Here is a 22,590-nt window from a genome sequence, read left to right as displayed (position 1 = left end):
GGAGGTTACAAGGTGATCAAGTTGTCCCACAGGGGGCTCACAGTTTTAACCCCCATTTTACAGACGAGGTAACCGAGGCACGGAGAAATGAAGTGACTTGCCCAAAGTCCCACAGCTGACAGTTGGAGGAGCCGGGATTCGAACCCATGACCTCTGACTCCAAAGCCCGGGCTCTTTCAACTGAGCCCCGCTGCGTCTCCTGAGAGACGGTCCCCAGTCGGAGTGTAGGGGCTGCTGTGGGGAGGAGTCTTTTCGTCTGTGAGTCTTTTAGACTTTAGACACAGTCTTTTAGACTGTGAGCCCACTGTTGGGTAGGGACTGTCTCTGTGTGTTGCCAATTTGTACTTCCCAAGCGCTTAGTACAGTGCTCTGCACATAGTAAGCGCTCAATAAATACGATTGATTGATTGATTTTAGACTGTGAGCCCACTGTTGGGTAGGGACTGTCTCTATGTGATGCCAATTTGTGCTTCCCAAGCGCTTAGTACAGTGCTCTGCACATAGTAAGCGCTCAATAAATACGATTGATCGATTGATTGATTGATTGATTGAGGAGCTCAGCGGCCTTGAGGAAGGGTCAGCCCTGAGGGCGAGCCCCCGCCGCCGTCACTGGTCCCGCCCCCCTCCCAGCCGAGAAGCGGAGTGCCCGCGGGCCCGTGATTGGCCGCTCGGCCTTCCTGCAGGGCCGCTGATTGGCTCTCGCGGCTGTCGGTCAGGGGCGCTGAGGGGAGGGAGCCGTGACCGGAAGGGGCTGCACGGCCGCCCTGCCTCCGTTCGTCGGTCGTCAGTCAGTCAGTCCGTCAGTCCGTCCGTGCCTTGGCAGTGCTGCGGCGGCGGCGCTGAGCCCGTCCGTCCGTCCGTCCGGCCCCGACCCCGGGCCTGAGGCCCCGACCGCCGAGGGAGGTGAGGCCAAGGCGGCGGGGCCGGGGGCGGCGCGGGGGCCCGGACCCAAATCCTTCCTCCCCACCTCCGCCCCATCCCCATGGCCTCCCACCCTATTCCTCCCCCCACTCGCCCACGCCCCATCCCCATGGTTTCCCACCCCATCTCCCCCCCCCGCCCCGTTTGATGATGATGAGATTTGTTATATGTATATATATATATATATATGTATATATGTACAGATTTATTACTCTATTTTACTTGTACATATCTATTCTATTTATTTTATTTTGTTAGTATGTTTGGTTTTGTTATATGTATATATGTTTGTACAGATTTATTACTCTAATTATGTATTTTACTTGTACATATCTATTCTATTTTATTTTGTTAGTATGTTTGGTTTTGTTATATGTATATATGTTTGTACAGATTTATTACTCTATTTATGTATTTTACTTGTACATATCTATTCTATTTTATTTTGTTAGTATGTTTGGTTTTGTTATATGTATATATGTTTGTACAGATTTATTACTCTATGTATTTTACTTGTACATATCTATTCTATTTTATTTTGTTAGTATGTTTGGTTTTGTTATATGTATATATGTTTGTACAGATTTATTACTCTATTTATTTTACTTGTACATATCTATTCTATTTATTTTATTTTGTTAGTATGTTTGGTTTTGTTATATGTATATATGTGTGTATATGTTTGTACATATTTATTACTCTATTTATTTTACTTGTACGTATCTATTCTATTTATTTTGTTAGTATGTTTGGTTTTGTTATATGTATATATATGTATATATGTTTGTACATATTTATTACTCTATTTATTTTACTTGTACATATCTATTCTATTTATTTTATTTTGTTAGTATGTTTGGTTTTGTTATATGTATATATGTATGTATATGTATATATGTTTGTACATATTTATTACTCTATTTATTTATTTATTTTATTTGTACATATCTATTCTATTTATTTTATTTTGTTAGTGTGTTTGGTTTTGTTATATGTATATATGTGTATATATGTATATATGTTTGTACGTATTTATTACTCTATTTTACTTGTACATATCTATTCTATTTATTTTATTTTGTTAGTATGTTTGCTTTTGTTATTTGTATATATGTGTATATATGTATACATGTTTGTACATATTTATTACTCTATTTATTTTACTTGTACATGTCTATTCTATTTACTTTATTTTGTTAGTATGTTTGGTTTTGTTCTCTGTCTCCCCCTTTTAGACTGTGAGCCCACTGTTGGGTAGGGACTGTCTCTATTTGTTGCCAATTTGGACTTCCCAAGCGCTTAGTACAGTGCTCTGCACACAGTAAGCGCTCAATAAATGCGATTGATGATGATGATGATGATGATGATGATGTGCCAAGCACTGTTCCAAGCGCCGAGTAGATGCCAGGTAATGAGGTGGTCCTAAATGGGACTCACAGCCTTCACCCCCATTTTACAGATGAGGTAACTGAAGCGCAGAGAAGTTAAGCGACTTGCCCAAAGTCACACAGCTGACAAGTGGCTGGGCCGGTTAGAACCCTTTGCCCCATCCACCCCCACCCCCTTCTCCCCACTGCCCCTTGTCTAGTCATTTTCCAGGGATGGTTTTAGGGGGAGCATTAGTAAGCTTCCTCCGCCCGCCTAAGCTTCTCCTCTTCCTTCTCCAATTGAAACATCATCCTCATTATAACTGTGGTAAACGCCTACTATTAGCAGAGCACCAGGGTGGTACCAAGTCTCTTTTCTGTCTCCCTTGGGCACACTGTAAGAGGGAGGGAGACTCCCCATTTTGCAGATGAGGAAACTGAAGCCTATAAAATAGTAATGGTAATTGTGGTACACATGGGGCACTTTACTGTATGCTAGTAGCGTGGCTCAGTGGAGAAGAGCCCGGGCTTTGGAGTCAGAGGTCATGGGTTCCAACCCCGGCTCCGCCAATTGTCAGCTGTGTGACTTTGGGCAAGTCACTTAAATTCTCTGTGCCTCAGTTACCTCATCTGTAAAATGAAGATTGAGATCGTGAGCCCCATGTGGGACAACCTGATCATCTTGTAACCTCCCCAGCACCTAGAACGGGGCTTTGCACATAGTAAGTGCTTAATAAATTCCATTATTATTATTATTATTGTATGCCAAGCACAGGATAGATATAAAGTAATCAAGAGTGGATCCTGCCTCTGTCCCACGTGGGGACTCACTAGGAGGGGGAAGAGGTTTCGATTCTCCATTTTATAGATGAAACTGGAGCCCAGAAAAGTTAAGTGACTTGTCCAAAGTCACACTGCAGGGAAGTGGCAGAACCAGGATTAGAACCCAGGTCTCTTGACTCCCAGCCCCATGCTTGTCCTCCGGACCATGTTGATTCTTTATATAGGGTCCCTCCGGTTTCCCCTCATCCCTCCTGGAGTCCCAAAAGGTCACAAGAAGCAGGTGCATTTGTTGACTGGATCTTTGTTTCACTTGGTCACAGATGCCCCCAAAACTATAAAATGGGGAGGAAAGATTTGGTGGTTTTGGGTGGCATGATGGGCCCTGCCCAAGCATCAGTCATCTGGGCTGTTTTCTTTCTGCCTCCATCACCAATTCTTCCAAAACAGCTGATGACCAAGGTGGGAAGTGGGCAGGGCAATTCAGGGTTTGAGCCTGAGGATTGGGACTCTGGCCAGCTTCGATTAGCAGCTGAACAGCTGGATGTGATTGGACTGATCCAGAATCCAGGAGGCAGCCTTATTTTTTTCTAGTAGAGCTGGTAAAATGCTCGAGAGCGAGAGAGCAAAAAATGTCTTCCATTAGAGAAACCTGGGCTGTTCCTGGTAGGAGAGTGAGCCTACATGGTCGGGCTGGGAAGGAAGAGAGAAGGTTCTTGTAACTGCAGAGCATCTCATTTCCATTTGTTGACTCTGACTGCCTGATGTTCAGTCTGAGCCATCACCACCTTTTATTTTGACACACTTTAATCTAGTGGGAGATTGCAGGGTCAGTTCTTAGTACAACATTGATGGTCTTTTCCCAGAAGGTCTGCCGCATTTTCCAAAGCGCAAGAGCGTGTTCAATTTGCAACTGTTGTCGGGTGTGTGCATTTTTAGATTGATTCCCCCCTCCCATTAAAGACCTAAATTTAAAAAAGAGAAAGAAATTCTGTGTAATCAAAGGCCCATCTTGGGGGTTTTGACTTTCGGGAGATTGCACTTGTTTTAGTTTCAAATTATGGTTGTTTTCAACTAACGTGTCTATCAAAATGCATTTTATCAGTCAGTGGTTTTTATTGAGTGCTTACTGTGGACAGAGGACTCAGCAAGTGCTTGTGAGAGTATAAGAGTAAGTAGACAGATCTGTACTCAAGAAGTTTGCAGTCTTGTGGGGGAGACAGACATTGAAATCAATGTTACGTGCTTATTTAAGATTGCGATGGAGCTTCAGTTTTGGCTATTAGGGACGTCTGCCTATTAACTCAATGTAAAAGCCAAATTAAAAAAACAAAACAAAAAACAAATTGACCTGGATTCCAACATATGTCTCTAGTCTCTTAGGAAGAGTTGAGTTTTCACTGCCCACATTCAGCTAATAGTTTCTTCAGTATACCTGGCAAAGTACCATCTAGTTTTTATTTTCATAATAGTATTGATTTTGCATGTCTAATAATTAAAGAAGTTAGCCTCTCCTCTAAGGATGCAGTGGAGATATCACAGCACACGTGGGGAGAGGAGACTGTTTTTAGATTCCAACCCTTGATGATGACCAAGCTGCCTTATAGCAGGCAGGGGGGAGGGCTAAAGCTATGATTTGTTTACCACTGATGTTTAGGATTTATTTTTATTTTTTTTGTATACAAGGCTTGGAAGATTTCCTCTCCCCTCTCCACCCCCGAGGTAATTTTAGCCAACGAAAGGACTTTTCGTAGATCTTTGCGACAAGTAGCAGTCTAGATTTTTGAAATCTAAATACCAAATAAAGGATCTCTGGTCATTTGATTACAAGCACCCTTTTAAATGGAGTTTCCTTAACATAGGAAATGAACTAAATGTTCCATCATCATCATCAATGGTATTGTGAATTAAATGGTTTCATTTAATAGAGGTTTACACTTTTGGACCACTATGATGAATATATGCATTTCTCTCCATTTTTTTTCTTAGGCTAAGAGCAGGGATTGCTGAAGAGAGAGGAAAAGTGGAAAATGGGGATGGAAAAATATGGATGATGAAATCTAGATCAAGTCTTTTTTATAGTAAGCATCATTAGGCACTGAGTGCTATGCTGTTAGGTTGCTGCTACATGAGAACATATGTCTGGAGGGGTGAATTTGACTCACTGAAAAAGGAATTCGTACCATCAAAAGTTGGGTTTTTATTCTTCCATTCAGCTATAAGGATCTCGTTTTTCCAAAAGCCAGATTAGGAAGAAATTTGGGATGATTTTGCTTGAAAGAATTATTACTTTTTTTAGTGTTTCTGTTGCTTGGACCCAAAAAATAACATGGATAGCTGCACCTAAAAGGAGTCCATGAATTGCTGTTTTGCAATGCTTTTTAAGAACCCATTATACATTTTTTGAAGTGAGGTGAATGGGGATTTTTAATTACTGACTTCCAGTAATGTGTGTTTGTGTGTAATACGTACACACATAAATATGTGTATTATTCATATATATATATATATATATATCTCAAGTAGTGTATATTGCAGTATTTAAGACCTTGTATGTGTACCAAGCACTGTGCTAGGTATTGGGGTAGACACAAGGTAATCAAGTTGATCACAGTCTCTGTCTTTCAGGGGGCTCACAGTCTAAGTAGGATGGAGAACAGGTATTGCATTCCCATTTTCGAGTTGAGAAAACCGAGGTCCAGAGAAGGGACGTGACTTGCTCAAGTTCATTTAATATTTGACCTTGATATTTGATATTTGGTTTGGTTTTGCCCAGCTGATGCTTGGTCCTTGCCCAGGCAGTTTTGGGACCTTGCACCGGATTGAGAGCCTACAGATTTCTGGGGACCCGGGCCACCAGGGGCTGCTTGTTGGTCAGTCAATCCGTCAATGGTTTTTATTGAGCACTTTGTGCAGAGCACTTTACCAAATGCTTAGCACTGCACTGAAGTTCTCCCCGCCACCAGCTCCTGAAAGGTTTCCCCTGCCCCCTTTTTCCTCAACTCCCTTTCCCTTCCGCATCACCTTTGCACTTGGAGCTGTACCTGTTAAGCACTTGATATTCATCCTACCCTCAGCCCCACGTCACTTAATTTCCATCATTTATTTGTATTACTGTCCATCTCCCCCCTAGACTGTAAGCGCCTTCTGGACAGGGAACGTGTTTACGAACTCTGTTATATTGTACTCTCTTGAGCGCTTAATATAGTGCTCTGCACACAGAAAGCGCTCAATTAATACCATTGATGGTTGAGGTGGGGGGTTGGGGAGCCAGTAGTGCTTAACTGAAAAGGGCCTTAGGCTGCTAATACAGAGCAGCTGGTATCCGCTCAACAACTGCCAGGGCTGGGCCGGGCCAGCCCCAGATTCCCAGCCCGGCTTAGGGAAATCATCTAGGTAGTTTCCAGAGGGAAATCATTCATGCAGCCGGAACAGTATTTTGTCCCTGGAGCTCAAGCCTGTACTCCGAAATGGAACTCCGGTTTTTTCAGCTAGAATGAAAGTACTGGGGCTTGTAGTTTGAAACGGTAACTTGTAACGTGGTGCAGTTTGTTTATAAACACGAGATATGGGGCAAGCACGCCCAGAACACTTGGCATCCGGTTCCAAGAAAGCGTTTGGCTCAGTGGAATTCGACGCTGTTCCTGATGTGGGCAGTAATTAGAATAACAATCGTGGTCTTGGTTAAGAACTTACTCTGTGCCAAGTGCTGGATGCCATCAGATCGGGTCTAGTCCCCGGCCCTCGTGGGGTTGGACTCGACGGAGAGAGACCATCTGGAAGAGCTGAGCTGAGATTCCCAAACTGAAAGTTTGATTCCCATCAGCCCGTGCTTTGTAAAAGGAAGTAGAAGCATCAAGACAGACAACCAGTTTTGCCAAAGCTGTTTACCGCCATATTGGAGAAGCAGCATTGCCTAGTGGATAGAGCCCAGCCCTGGGAGTCAGAAGGACCTGAGTTTGAGTTCCAGCTGTGCCACTTGTCTCCTGTGTGATCGTGGAAAAGTCACTTCACTTTTCTATGTCTCAGCACCCCCATCTAAAATGGAGATTAAAACTATGACTCCCTTGAGGGACAAGGACTGTGTCCAGCCCGATTTGCCTGTATCCGGCCCAGCGCATAGTACAGTGCCTGGCACCTAATAAGCACTTAACAAACACCATAGTTGTTGTTGTTGTTATCATATCGGGACCCCTTTAGTACATTCAGCTGGGGAGAGGGAAACCGTATTCACGGGAAGCAACTGGCTGCACTTTCTTTCTCATGGAGGACGGGCTGATACTTGTAAGTAAGGCAAACAGCAATGGAGAGGAAAATGTCCAAATTAAGTAGTGTTGTAATAGCCAGGGTTTGGGCTAAGGTATATAGAAGCAAAGATGGGTGTGTTAGCTCACAGGGTAGAGCAAGGATTGACATAATGTCTAAGTAGGCTGAACCCTCAACAGGCTGCAAAAGCCCTTGTGGTAGACTGAGTGTGAATGTCCTAGACAGGTGCAGGGACAAGAGTTTTTGATTAAGGGTGGGGGCGAGCACCCTTGGGAGAGAATAGAATGTGTGACATCACCTAGCAGTTGCTGACAAATGAACCAGGGTGGGCCAGGTAGAAGTACGTGCAACACTCTTCTGTTTTCAGCCTTTTCCTGGAGCCCTCTTAAACGACCATTTCCCGCTTCGGTGAGCCAGGAGTCCATTCTGGGTAATAAAATAAATGAGATGCTTTAGAATGACCCGATTTATATGCAGTAACTTTTCTCTGCGGCAAGCGTATGCTGTTAGTCACGCAGTTACTGTGTGCAGTTACTGTGCGCTCAAGCCCTAGAGGAAATCACACCCTGAACTTCAAAGACACTTAACACACCTCCCTTCTCTTTACCTTTCAGTGTGGATTTTTATGAGAACCCATGGACCCAGCTCTCCTAAAATGCAAGGGTTGTTGCATCCCTGCAAAACCTTGCGGTAAGAAAAACGCCTGTTCACATGAGCCCAAATGGAACCTTTAGAAGGCTTTCACTGGAAGAAGGGTTCCTAATGTATGAATGGCGCTGTACCCAAAACAGGCAGGGAGGACGTGAGCCATAGTAGAACTAGTTACAATTGAACACACAGAATTTGCCAGAGGGTAGGCTGAATGCCTGTTCACTAAGGGGAGGAGGAGCTAAAAGGTGCAGTAGGGGGTGGGCTTGGGCAAATATTGGCAGAACTAAGTCTTGCATTTTGAGCTAGTAACCGTTATTAATAATAATGATAATTACAATTGTGGTCTTCGTTAAGCGCATACTAGGTGCCAAGCACTGTACTGCGCTTAGTCCAGTTCTGTGCACCCTGTGAACTGCAAGCTCCTTGAGGGTAGGAATCATGTCTACTGTATTGCACACTCCCAAACAATTAAGTGCACTGCAGAGAATAAATTCTCAGTGAATATCGTTGATAGGGCAGGGAACAAGGGGGCAGGCTTCATCTTACCACTCTAATGGGCTCAGAGTCCCGTTGGGAAGGGAAATCGAGATCTGGACTGCAGCACCATCTTTAGGGGAAAGAGTCTGAGGCGGCTGAAGTGTGCATCCTTCCCAGTGCTGTGCCCTTGAAGTTTTCTTTTTCTGAGTTAGAACAGAGCTAGAATGAGCTCATTGATCTGATTTTCCATGGATTTCATCCCTTGCATTTGAAACTAAAGGGGTGAGACAAAAAGAGGGAGGAAATGACCTGCTGCTGTCTGTGTAGTATCAATAAATACTATTACTACTGCTAACATTTGGATGAACTGGTCACAAGAGAAACGGGATATCAACAGTGCTTTCTGATCTTCCTGTAGGATGCAAATTCAGCTCCCAGCAGCCTGGAATTTGTAGCCTACTGCTTGACTTAGGTGGCAAGGCCTCTTTCTGGTACAGCCAGCTCTCTTTCATGTGGATTCATTAGTGTTATCGACAGCATTGAAGGTGGTGGACTAGCATCTCGGACCGAAGCAGACATCCGGTCAAGTAGTAACAGCTGTTGGCCATCTAGAATTCAAAATTTGATTTCCTCTAGGTCATAGTGTGAAGTTAAATGTGGTATTTGAAACAGGTTGGGTAACAGAGAAGCAGAGAACAGAGAAGCAGCATGGCTCAGTGGAAAAGAGCCCAGGCTTTGGAGTCAGAGGTCATGGGTTCAAATCCTGGCTCCGCCAATTGTCAGCTGTGTGACTTTGGGCAAGTCACTTAACTTCTCTGGGCCTCAGTTCCCTCATCTGTAAAATGGGGATGAAGACTGTGAGCCCCCCGTGGAACAACCTGATCACCTTGTAACCTCCCCAGCGCTTAGAACAGTGCTTTGCACATAGTAAGTGCTTAATAAATGCCCAAAAGAAACAGGGAAGCAGCATGACTTGGCAGATAGAGCACGGGCCTGGGAGGCAGAAGGTCATGTTTTCTAATCAATCAATCAGTCGTATTTATTGAGTGCTTACTGTGTGCAGAGCACTGTACTAAGCGCTTGGTTAGTACTGGTCCTGGTTCCACCTTGGGCAAGTCACTTCACTTCTCCATGCCTCAGTTACCTTATCTGTAAAACGGGGATTAAGACTGTGAGCCCCAGGCAGGATAGGGATTGTGTCCAGCCCGATTTCCTTGTATCTACCTAGCACTTAATACAGTGCCTGGCACACAGTAAGCACTTAACAAATGCCATCATTGTCATTATTATTAGTAGTATAATTTGAAAATAGACTAAACTTGTGGGCAGGGAACGTGTCTACCAACTTTACTTTCCCAAGTGCTTAGTACAGTGCTGTGGACACAATAAGTGCTCAGTACAAACCACTGATCGAAAAAAATAGGGATTCTGTAGGAACGGTTCTTTCAACTGGCAGACTGATCTGGAGCAAATTTAAGGAATCTCATGATCCTCCAAAAGCTTCAGATTCATGTTGCTCGCCCACCCTAGATTGCAAGCTCATTGTAGGTTGGGAATGTGCCTACCAACTCTGGTATATCATGCTCTCCTAAGTGCCTAGTGCAGTGCTGTGCATGCAGGAAGCACTCAATAAAGCAGTGTGGCCTAGTGGAAAGAGGACAGGCCTGGGAGTCGGAAGGACCTGGGGTTCTGATCCCGGCACAGCCACTTGTCTGCTGTGTGACCTCGGACAAGGCGCTTCCCTTCTCTGTGCCTCAGTTGCCTCATCTGTAAAATGGGGATTAAGACCACGAGCCCTGTGTGGGACAGGGACTGCGTCCAACCCGATGAGCTTGTATTTACCCCATTGCTTAGTACAGTGCGTGGCATGTAGTAAGCACTTAACAAATGCCATAAACAAAGTTCTGTATCATTTGAGAAAATATGTTTGTTTTGTTTTTTGTGTTAAGGAGCTTGACAGCTGGAGGCAGGTCCTTGGAAAACCACGTGACAGTGCATCATGAGTGACAGTAAATGTGATAGTCAGTTTTACAGTGTGCAAGTGGCGGATTCAACCTTCACGGTGTTAAAACGCTACCAGCAATTGAAGCCAATAGGATCAGGAGCACAGGGCATTGTTTGGTAAGCACTCTATTTTCCTAGTTGAAATGGGTTTTGGGGGGTTAACAAAAGGGAAAACTGAGCTTCAAGGAAAAAAAATGCATATCAATAATAAATAATTACCCTGCTGTTTTGTTGTTTTTGCAACAGGATTACGAATTTAATTGAGTACGTCTCTTGTTATGTTCTTAACCAGTGAAATTGTTTGCAGGATTCAAAACTAAATCCTTAGCCCTTGATAGGAATTACACCAGGTAGCCAATTTCCTCTTCTCATTTGTTTTTTAGGTTTTGTTTGTTTGTTTGTTTCTTCCAAAACCCCACAGAGTTGTTCCATTAGAGCTTAAGGTACGGCGATGAGATGGTGAGCGATTCTGGGTTTTCACTCGTTTCTTTATCCCGGCCACCTTTTTCTTTTCCTCCCTCCCCGCCTTTTATTCCCAATCACTCCTGTTCATTTCTAGGAGCCTTCCATGCAGTGCCTTTTGCCGTTAACTGGCAGAAATGAGGCAAGTCAGTATCATTATCACTCCATGGATTTTAACCAGGAAGGGGTATGCTGTGTGAGGGGCCAGGCGGTCCGCGCCTCAAACCACCTGTCCAGCCTCCACTGGCCCGATCCCGAACCCTAGTCTCTTACGTGGCAAAGGCAACGAGCGGCAGGGCCACCTCGTCACTGGGCCAGCCAAAGGTAAAGTCTTTCAAATGTTTTCTAGAGTACAGCTACCCACCGCTCCCCGAATCTCTTGTCACCCCATCATTTCCCAGGCTCCCCTTCTCTTGGTAAGGGCATGTGTCTGCATGTGCCGTCCAAGAGAACAGAGATGAGATTTTTCTCCACTTGGGAGAGAGCTCTCCCCTCCCCTAGTTTTGGTTTCGGTTTTACTTGAAATCTGGATGAGGAACAGAAACCCAGATTGTTGGTCGGCTTTCAGAATTTCAACGCAGATTGCCAGTCTCTGAATCCATTTATAAGCAAAATGCGATTCAGCCCAGCTTCCAAATGCTGTTAGGGAGGAGCCATTTATTCAGGTGTCTTTGGTCTTGATGTTGGTCAGAGGTGAGAAGGAAAACTGAGGTGCCAAGAAGCATTCTTCCTCAAGGTAGAGAAGGGAAGTGGGTCAGAATGGCTAAAGGCAAACTGCAATGCAAACTTACTGTTTGTGGAGCACTGTACCAAGTGCTTGGGAGAGTAAAATACAAATAAAGTGGGTAGGTACGATTCCTACCCACAAGGAGCTTACAGTGTACAGGAGGAGACAGACATTAGAATCAAGTATAGAAAAGGGAAGTAGTAGAATATAAGGATATGTCCATAAATGGTGTGGGGCTAGGGTGAGGATCACAGTGCATTAGAGGTACTGATAAAGGCGTGGGCGTGTAGGTGACCAGAGAGAGGGACGGTATAGGGGAAATGAAGACTGTCTGGGAAGGCTCCTTGGAGAAGATGGGATTTCAGGAGGGCCTTGAAGATGGGGAGAGTAATGGACTGGTTGACCTGAGTGGGAGAGAGTTCCACGCCTGAGAGAGGATGCGGTCAAGGGGTCAGCGGCAAGATAGACAAGACAGAAGCACAACAAATAGGGTGGGATTAGAGGAGTGAAGCGTGTGGGCTAGGTAAGGTAGAGGATGAGTTGATTGAGTGCCTTAAAGCTGATGGTAAAGAGTTTTTGTTAGTAAGGATGTGGTTGGGCAACCATTGGAGATGGTTGGGGAATGGAGAGACTTGACCTGAAAGGTTGTTTGGAAAAAAGCCTCATTGCAGCCCCACCTCTAGCTGTCAGCGGGGGTGATTAAAGTGGCAGCAACAACAGCTGCTGAGTGGGTTGTTAGCCGCTGCTGTGCCGCAGAAGGAGGTTGTCAGTGTGGGTGAGGACGGGTCTGGGGGGCTTGGAGGGAGCGGGGAGAGGTCTGTGGCAGAGAGAGATGCAGTGGGGTAGGAGGGTAGAGGTCACACCCTCTTCTCTTATTCCAGGGGGCCCCTGGGGGCGGGAAGCATCTTTCCCTCTACAGAACTGTGAGTTCACTCTTCCCCATGTGAGGTCATACGGGACCAGACCGTCTGCCCAGGGTTGGAAGCTTGTTGAGGGTGGGGACCATATCTATTAACTCTCTCCACCTCTCCCAAGCACTGAGTTCAGGGCTCTGTACACAGCAGACTGTAGGCTCTTGGAGGGCAGGGATCATGTTTATTGACGTACTCTCCCAAGCATTTAGTACACTGCTCTGCAAACAGTAGTCTGTAAACTGCTGGAGAGCTGTGCTCATGTCTACCAACTCTATTGTACTCTCCCAAGTGCTTAATATAGTGTTCTGTACACATAGTCAATCAATCATATTTATTGAGCGCTTACTGTGTGCAGAGCACTGTACTAAGCGCTTGGGAAGTACAAGTTGGCAACATATAGAGACAGTCCCTACCCAACAGTGGGCTCACAGTCTAAAACCATATTTACTGAATGCTTGTTGTGTGCAGAGCACTGTACTGAGTGCTTGGGAGAGTACAGTATAAAAATATAAAAGACGTAGTCTCTGCCCACAAGCATACAGTCCAGAGATGCTCAGTATCTAATATTTGTTGATTGATTGATCGATGGATTGAATCATGGGCAGTTGTGCTCCTTTTAGTTAAAATTAAAGTCATTTTTCATTGCGTTCCATGGCAATTATTGTATATTTAAGATGTCAGGATTTCCTTCTAAAGAATGTAAGTAGTGGTAGTTGTAGTGAATGATTCAGTTCTATTTTGGGCAATTCCTCCAGTTTTCTTAATTTTCACTATCTCTGAGTTTCTGTTTGTGGCTTCAAGTGTTGGAAGAGCAAAGTCAGAGTGTTTGTGTGAAATAGTGAACGTCCCCTTCTCTTGTAAGAAGGAAACAAGTAGGCTAAAGATTCACATCACCAATGGTAATCAGTCAATCAGTGATATTTATTGAGCGCCTGTTGGGAGCTGAGCACTATACTAAGCACTTGGGAAGGTTCAGTACAACAGAGTTGGCAAAGGTGATATCTGTCCACAGGGTTCTTATAATCTATAGAGCAGGAATTATTTTCAAAAAAACAACTGATTGTTTTATTGAGGTCAGTTTCCCAAATCTACTGATTCCAATTTGAAGGACCCGTCTGTCATTTAGACTAAATTTAAAATTCATGACTTGAATTCCAACTAGATCTAAAGTTGTGGTTGCTTGTATTTGCACAGGGAAATTCTTTATAGAAGCAGTGTGATGAAGTGGCCTGGGAGTCAGAAGGTCATGGGTTCTAACCCCAGCTCTGCCACTTGTCTGCTGTGTGGCCTTGGGCAAGTCACTTCACTGTCCCGTGCCTCAGTTACTTCATCTGTAAAATGGGAATTAAAACTGTGAGCCCCATATGGGATAGGGTCTGGGTCCAACCCGATTTGCTTGTATCCACCCCTGCGCTTAGTACTGTGCCTGGCACATAGTAAGCACTTAATAAATACCACAGTTGTTATTATTTATCATTATTATAATTTAGGTTCTTTCTAGAGTTGTCAGAGAGCCAAACTTATGAGCTTCTTCCAAAATAATGTATTGATCTTGTCTCTTAAATTGTGAGGAAATAGTATAAGAAATTATCCTGATTCTTCAGTTTGCTTCTGAGAATTCATGAAGCTTTTATTTTAAGTGAAAGTAGGTGGTTTACAGCTGAGCAGGAGCCTCTGGATGTGTGGCAGATGAGAAGCAGTGTGGCTTAGTGGAAAAAGCATGGGACTAGGAGTCAGAGAAGTTGGGTTCTAATCCCAGCTCCACCTCTTGTCTGCTGTGTGGCCTTAGGCAAATTATTTCACTTCTCTGGGCCTCAGTTATCTCATCTGTGGAATGGGAATTAAGACCATGAGCCCCATGTAGGACATGGACTGTATCCAACCTGATTAGCACGTATCTTCCCCACCGCTTAGTACAATGCCTGGCACGTAGTGGTAAATGGTAAGTGCTTCATAAGTATCATTAAAAAAAAAATGACCAAAAAGTTCCAGTTTAAATACTAGGAAAGATTTGAAAGATGAAGCATGCAGTAGTTTCAAAGCAGGTTTCCTCCAGTCAGGCTGGCTTGCCAGAAGCCATTTAGGAAGATAAGTTGGCCAAAGACTATAACTGTCAAATTAAAACTGTCCTCTCCTCAGTTTGAGAAGTCTCAGAATCAAGGGTACTTCCCACCTCTGACAGTATATTTGAAAACTTTTTTTTTAATGTAATGGGAGACTTGTGGTTGGCTCCTCAGAGTATTTAGGAAGTTCTTGGTATCTATGTACTAAAACAGAAAATAAGCAATTTGCGTTTGACCTGCTGTCCTTTCAGGTTGTCTTTTTCCAGGTTGAGATTATAATAATAATGACGACATGTATTAAGTGCTTGCTATGTGCCAAGTACTGTGATAAGCGCTGGAATAATGCAAGTTAATCAGACTGGACACAGTCCCTGTCCCACAAGGGGTTCACAGTCTAAAGAGGTAAGAAGAAAAGGTATTTTAGGGCTATTTTGCAGAGAAAGAAACTGAGACCCAGAGAGGGTAAGTGATTTGCCCGAGGTCAGAGAGTTTGGAAGTATCGTTGCTAAGACTAGAACCCAGACTCTTAGTACAGTACTCTGCAAACAGTAAGCACTCAATACATACCACTGCTTAATAGACACTCGGTCCCATACTCTTTCCCCTGGAATCTTCTTGCATGTCAGTTACCGGATGGGAATCATCCATTCTGTGCAGAACTTTGCACCTGGTCTAGAAGGGTGTGACAGTGGGGAATGCAACTCTCTTCATCTCAGAGAGTTTCCATTTGTGACATCAGCTGTTAGAAGCATAAATTGGCATGCTCGTCTCCACCCTGCTCCTGAAAGCAGTTTCTCAGGTCCTCCCAAATCAGTACAACCCACCCCTACAATTCGACTGGTTCAGGACAGCTACATCCTGGAATTGAGCCGGCTGTTTTGTGGATTTATAAACCTGGAAGTTTGACTAATATGCAACTTTAATAATCTTAATAATGGCATTTACTAAGCGCTTACTATGTGCAAAGCACTGTTCTGAGTAATGGGGAGGTTACAAGGTGATCAGATTGTCCCCTGGGAGGCTCACAGTCTTCATCCCCATTTTACAGATGAGGTCACTGAGATACAGAGAAGTTAAGTGACTTGCCCAAAGTCACACAGCTGACAAGTGGGGGAGCTGAGATTTGAACCCATGACCTCTGACTCCACAACCCGTGCTCATTCCACTGAGCCATGTTGCTTCTCTAACTTTAGTGGAAGTTATTTGATATCAGTTACAGTGGAATTTTTGAGCACTTACCATGCACAGAACACTGAACTAAGTGCTCGGGAGAGTATAATACAACAGAATTAGCAGGCACGTTCCCTGCCCATCCTGAGCTTATAGTCTAGAGGAAAAATCAATCTCTCTGATTAGAGCAACTGCGGTAATGTCAACGTTTATGTATGATGCACAGTTTATCCTTGGCTTAATACATGGTTTTGTTTTGTTTTCCTTTTCCTTTTGCAATGATCCCAGTCTCCCCACTTTCTCTGAACCAATACTGAAGATATGTTCAAGCTGTTGAATCAGGATGGTGGTGATTCTTGGTTTAATCCAACAGTTCTGTGCAATGTCTAGCCGTTTTGGTAGTAGTTAATTTTGGGGTTGACCGCCGAAAGGTTAATTAGGGCTTTGGCACAGAGCGATTGCTATAACTTTCTCATTCCTGCTTTTCTGGTTCCTCGCCAGCAGGGAAAAGGTTGTTCTTTTTGCCAGCCCTGCAGTCGTTTTATGGTGCCCTGATGGAGATAAGAGTAAGCGAAAGCTTACTGCTTGCTTGTTATTTATGCCTTAAAACTGCTGACCCCTCCTAGAGAGAAAGCTCTTTTAGGCGCAAGGATTATGTCGCTTGTAAATTTAACGCGGGACGGTCCAAGCAAAGGGGGCCCTGGACCAGAGGGTAGGAAAATGGATTTCCCCAGCTGCCGCCAAGCAGGATTGAAGACAGTGAGCATTAGGTGCAGCACCTTAAAGGTCTCCGCTGATGGGCCACAAAGAAGACGGGACCCCGTAAACACTAATAACTGGTGCCGATGTAGCTGTGGGTGGAGCGGACATTCGTTCCCACCCTGCAGAGGAAGCTGAACCTGCCGCTCTGAAAAATTGGGCCCATGGTGATCATCTTGGGTTGTACTGGAGGCAACAGGGGAGGTAAAAATGTGTCACTTAATCTTGTCAAATGTCCAGAGAATGTGGCAAAAATGCCCAAAAGGGAATAAGAATGAAACCAAGAAAACAAGTGAATGGGAAGTGAGCTAAGAGGTTCCTGATTTAGTCTCTGTCCCTAAATAAAAGTGCTCACCTGAGAGGATAAAAATAATAATAATTATGGTATTTGTTAAGATCTTACTATGTGCCGAGCACTGTTCTAAGCGCTGGGGAAGATATGAGGTTGTTCCATGTGGGGCTTACAGTTTTAATCCCCATTTAACAGATGAGGTAACTGAGGCACAGAGAAGTTAAGTGGCTTGCCCAGGGTCACACAGGAGACAAGCTGCAGAGCCAGAATTAGAACCCACGTCTCTAAATCCCAAGCCCGTGCTCTTTCCACTAAGCCACGCTGCTTCTCTTACAAGTAATTGTCCACTGTGTGTATTCCTCCCTCTTTCACCTCTGAAAAATGTATGGAGTGGATGGAAATGCTGTCTTATTTTTCTTTCCCAATTACTCTCATTTGGTTCCCTTAATAATAATGATAACTGCCGTATTTGTTCATCAATCAGTGGTATTTACTGAACGCTAACTGTGTGCAGACACTGTACTGAGCACTTGGGAAAGTACATTATAACAGAAGTGGTAGACACGTTCCCTCCTCACAGTGAGCTCTCAGTGCTAATGTCCCAAGCTCTGTACTAAGCCCTGGAGCCAAGCACAGTTCCTTTCCCACATGAGGCTCCCAGTCTAAGCAGAAGGGAGAAACAGATGTTGAATCCCCATTTTACAGATGAGAAAGCTGAAGCAGAGAGCAGTTAAGTGACTTGCCCAAGATCACACGGAATCTTCATTTTCCCAGATGCAGTCGGAACCTTTATTTTTTTGAATTTTTAGTGGCTGAAGGGTTAAAGTACCGTCTTAAATACAAAATAAACCTGGCTTTTGTTGTGAAAAGAATATCCATGCTCTGTGGTAATTCCACATGCCTAACTATACAGTCGATGGTCCTACAGCACAGAGGTTTTATTCCTGATGTAGCTTCCATTGAGAAAAATTTGCAGTGGAACATGCCCGGTTTGACGGGTGCCTCACACATGCGCACAACTGTGTCTTCAGACACTGAATTGTGTTCCATCGGGATCATTCCCGTTGTTGGAAGAACGTTCAATTCCCCAACAGTATTTGATCAAAAACGTGCAGGGTAAACTGAACATGCCTGAGTGAAATCTTAAGATTCCCGCCCGCCAAGTGTGAGAGGCTGACCAGGCTAAATTGGAAAGTGGTAATACTGGCATTTGTTACTCTGTTGTCAAGAACTGTACTCAGCACTGGGGTAAATCCAAGTTAATCAGGTTGGACACAGTCCCTGTCCCACTTGAGGCTCCCAGTCTAGGAGGGAAAATGTATTAAATCCTGTTTTACAGATGAAGTAACTGAGGCCCAGTGAGGATGAGTGACTTGCCCAAAGTGACACAGCAGGCAAGTGACCGGGATTAGAACCCAGATCCTCTGACGCCCAGGCCTGGGCTCTTTCCACTCGGCCACACTGTTTGAGAACAAGTCAGACGAACCACCTCAAACTCTGGCGTTCTCATTCAGAATCTCTCCAGGAGCCTAATCGTGCAATGATAGGGAAGACTTCTGAGCCCTTTGGGTTTCCATAAATCTTCCCAAAGAAAGCCCAGGAGTTTCCTTAGCTTTGTTGCTCTTGAAAAAGGCGAAGCAACCTAAGCTTCACCAAAATGTGTGGCATCCCCCAGCCTAGATCTAACCTGAATGTTTGTTGTATTATCCCAATTACAGTGCTGCATTTGATACCGTCCTTGGAATCAATGTGGCGGTAAAGAAACTGAGTCGTCCCTTTCAGAATCAAACTCATGCCAAGCGAGCTTATCGAGAACTTGTTCTGTTAAAATGTGTCAATCATAAAAATGTAAGTTGCTCTTTTTTTTTTTTTTCCCTTCATAACCGAAGTAACAAAATCACAGAAGTTCTATTTATGTGGTGTTCTTGTTGAATTGAGAGGAGCAAATCTACTTGTTGGGGATAACAAAATGGTAAACTTGGTTTAACAGTTCAAAGAATCGTTACACTAAAGGGTTATCTAGGTTATGCTTTATTTCTCAGAAATACACAGGGCAAATTGGAAAAAAATAAAAGCTAATCCTCTCCACTCTCTCACATGGGTAGCTAGAAAAAAATAACAGTATTTAAAAGTCTGGAAAACTTTGAGAATGGCCTCATTTTTGACACCCATTTTTTATAATGAATCAAGAAATCAATGGTTTTTATTGAGCACTTACTGTTTGCAGAGCACTTTACTAAGTACTTGGGAGAGTACAGGTGTGTAATATAATACCAGTCACCACTGAGGACCTGAAAATGACACTCTCAAGGATGTCCACAGTAGATTTCAGGGGGAGCCGAGGGAGAGAGGCACCTGGGTTGCGCAGTCAAGAGAGAAGAAACTCTCCGGCAACCCTGGAATATTATTATTGTTTTTATTTTTATTATTAAGGACTTCCTATGTTCCAAGCACGGTACTAAGCACTGGGGTAGGGACAAGATCATCAGGTTGGACACAGTCCCTGGTCCTCATGGAGCTCCTAGTCTAAGTAAATATGGCTGACTGCATTGGTCAAAAGGCTACAACGTTAAATATCTAAATAACTGCTCCTTTCTGTCTTGTTGGAGCCTTTTCCGGTAACTAGGCCCAGTTGTCATTGTGGATTAACTAATTGAAAACAACATCCAGTTGTATAAACAGGAATCCTCTGTTCTTGTGGCAGTGGGCAAAGGTGTGGTTTTCATGACCCTAATTGGTTATTTTGATCTTGTCATTTTGAAAGACAGATAGTTTAGGCATAATGTGAAGATTCACATTATCAGCATTAGGCTGATATTGTTTAAGAAGGATAATTTTTTTTTGAATGAACGGTTCTGCATTTAAAATTGGAATTAGCACCTTGTTGTATCAATAGCCAGAAAACACCGTAGACTCACCTTGTTTTAGTCTCAAATCTTGGAGGAAAGTTAGGCTTGGATTTGATGTCTAAACCTCTGTTAAGTGTTTCTAGAATTTTAGGCTAGTAAAAAAACTTGAGTGACGTATTTCTTAAGAATGAATGTGATTCAGGGATGAGAATTTTAGTCTTCCCTTTTAATTTGGATGCTATAAAATGTCTCTGCTGGAACGTTTTAATAGTCAAAAGAAGTATTCAATCTTGTTGGTGTTTTCCAGCATAAGAGCTTTTCTCATTATGTTGACGTTTGTGACTACCAAAGCTAAATGTGACATTGTACACACTACAATTTGTTTTTCTTTTTTCAGATAATTAGTTTGTTGAATGTGTTTACACCACAAAAATCTCTAGAAGAATTTCAAGATGTGTAAGTATTGTACTTTCTTTCATTCTCTCTTGAAACAAGGCAGGTACAAATTCATGTCAGCAGCCATTTTCAAAGTAAGAGGGGAGTCGAGCTGAACAAAGGAGAATCTTTCCCCGTGTCACCGTCTAGTGAGACTCCCGGTGGTGAGGTCATCATCATCATCATCAATCATATTTATTGAGCGCTTACTATGTGCAGAGCACTGTACTAAGCGCTTGGGAAGTACAAATTGGCAACATATAGAGACAGTCCCTACCCAACAGTGGGCTCACAGTCTAAAAGAGGTCTGGAAAGCTCCTTAGATTGTCCCCCACCACCTCCTCTCTGTGGTCAAGAGAAATAATCCAGCCGTAGGTGAGGAAGCCATGCTATCTTTGAGAGAATACCAAAGTACACGTCAGTGATGAGCCTGAGCAAATATTCATTTGTTCAGTTGTATTTATTGAGCGCTTAATGTGTGCAGAGCACAGTACTTGGGAGAGTACAGTGCAACAATAAACAGATACATTCTCTGCTCACAATGAGCTTACAGTATAAATAAATATAATATAAATAAATTACAGATATGTCCATATGTACTGTGGGGCTGGTTTGCGGGGAGGGGGTGAATAAAGGGAGGAAGTCAGGGCAGTGCAGAAGGGAGTGGGAGAAGAGGAAATCCTCTTGTGAAAACAGGACTACCAACTATCCATAAATGCACCCCCTGGCTGTGAAATTGAGCCGAAATAGGTGGTATCCGCCCAGCCCGTAGAATGTTCCGGATTTACATGGACCCGGGGGGCTGCCACACAGGGATCTCATCGCGGATGAGGGATCCAGTTCTCTCTCTGGGCAGCTGGGCTCCTTGCCTGCCGGTTGTAGCCGGCCAGCCCCTGCCCCATCCTGGGCTTCAGTTTTCTCCAAGAGGCAGGGAGGGCACTGTCCCCCAAGATGCTGATCAGGGGACCTCCTCCTCGGAAGACTCCATCACTCGCCCCCACCCCCCGGTGTGACAGGCAGGAGCCCCCCAATCTGATCCTTCCAGCCTGGGCCCCACCCCTACTCTAAGGCGGCTTGCTGGTCGCTTCTGTCCAAAGTGCCTGCTAGGTACAGGTTAGGCCCAGGGGATGCCCCCAGACTCCACCACATCTGATCCAGCCTCCCCCTCCATGCACCCCCAGAAATGCCTTCATCGTGCCACCCGTAAAAATTATTCTCTGCAGTCGACAGCCCTACTGGGAACTGCAGCAAGATACCAGTTGAGAGCCTGTGCCCCCTCTTCCACTTCCTTCCAGCTCTTTTCTTGAACCCCAGGAATCTGGTTTCACCCCTTTCACACCATGAGACCGCGCTCTCTGAGATCACCAACGACCTCCTCACCAGACCCATCAGTGGGATTTATTGAGCACTCACTGTGTGCAGAACACTGTACTAAGCACTTGGGAAAATACAATACAACAGAGTTGGTAGACACAATTAATCTCTTACCTTGCCATTTTCTATCCCCCAACTCCCACCCCCACATTCTCTTCATCATGAGTGATATTTATTGAGTGTTTATTATGTACAGAGCACTTTATTAAGCGTTTGAGAGAGATAACCGAGTTGGTAGATATGTTCCCTGCCCACAACGAGCTTAGTCTAGAGGACACGTAAGTACATTGGAGAAGCAGCGTGGCTCAGTGGAAAGAGCACGGGCTTTGGAGTCAGAGGTCATGGGTTCAAATCCTGGCTCCGCCAATTGTCAGCTGTGTGACTGGGCAAGTCACTTCACTTCTCTGGGCCTCAGTTCCCTCATCTGTAAAATGGGGATGAAGACTGTGAGCCCCATGTGGGACAACCTGATCACCTTGTAACCTCCGCAGTGCTTAGAACAGTGCTTTGCATATAGTAAGCGCTTAACAAATGCCATCATTATTATTATTATTACATTCCTTGGTAGCCCTTAGGTGCATATCTTATGTGCTCCAATCCTTCCTCCTCTTTTTTTTAAGGTATTAAGCATTTACTATGTATCAAACACTGTTCTGAGCCCTGGGATAGATACAGGTTAATTAGGTTGGACGCAGGCACTTAATACATGCTAATGATGGATCGAACTAGTAACCAAGCATTAATATCAGCAAGCTCTCTTTTAACTAAATCAAGTACCGTACACTAGCCACAGTGCCTTAAGCCTATGTGTTTCTTAATGTAGCATTAAATTACGCTTCCTCTGCTCAACTAGCTGCAATGTTCTAGTTGCCTGTTTATTCAATAGCTGTCCTGAAAAGAATTAAAAGTGTTAAATCTTATATAAATAGCAGTACCCACACAATGCCTACAAGTAATGAAGTGTCAATTGTCTATATTAGAGTCATTTCTTTTTTCTATATTTATGAATATAGAATATATATTATGAATATATTATATGAATTCATACAAATTATGAATATATTTATTGTATATTTATT

The 22,590-nt window shown here is 44.0% G+C and overlaps 1 protein-coding gene across 10 annotated transcripts in view; it reads left to right on the top strand.

Moving 5' to 3' along the window:
• The first annotated feature begins 805 nt into the window (after positions 1–805).
• The window catches only part of MAPK9 (mitogen-activated protein kinase 9), a 36,663-nt gene continuing 14,878 nt past the window's right edge, over positions 806–22,590 (top strand). For 4 of the 10 annotated variants that reach the window (XM_038770924.1, XM_038770920.1, XM_038770923.1 and 1 more), the window contains exons 1-5: positions 806–903; positions 5,058–5,149; positions 10,412–10,583; positions 18,572–18,701; positions 20,100–20,158. In XM_038770924.1, coding sequence (XP_038626852.1) covers positions 10,462–10,583; positions 18,572–18,701; positions 20,100–20,158 — 311 coding nt within the window. In that variant the 5' untranslated portion in view covers positions 806–903; positions 5,058–5,149; positions 10,412–10,461. Of the gene's footprint in view, positions 904–5,057; positions 5,150–7,960; positions 8,025–10,411; positions 10,584–10,849; positions 10,926–15,017; positions 15,035–16,658; positions 16,766–18,571; positions 18,702–20,099; positions 20,159–22,590 lie in introns of those variants that run through there. The other 6 variants (XM_038770921.1, XM_038770922.1, XM_038770925.1 and 3 more) reach the window with 6 other exon arrangements.

This window comes from Tachyglossus aculeatus, chromosome X2, assembly GCF_015852505.1.
Source record: "Tachyglossus aculeatus isolate mTacAcu1 chromosome X2, mTacAcu1.pri, whole genome shotgun sequence".
NCBI classification, from domain to species: Eukaryota; Metazoa; Chordata; class Mammalia; order Monotremata; family Tachyglossidae; genus Tachyglossus; species Tachyglossus aculeatus.
Note: the sequence above shows the minus strand (reverse complement) of the source record. Positions and strands in the feature narration are given on the sequence as shown.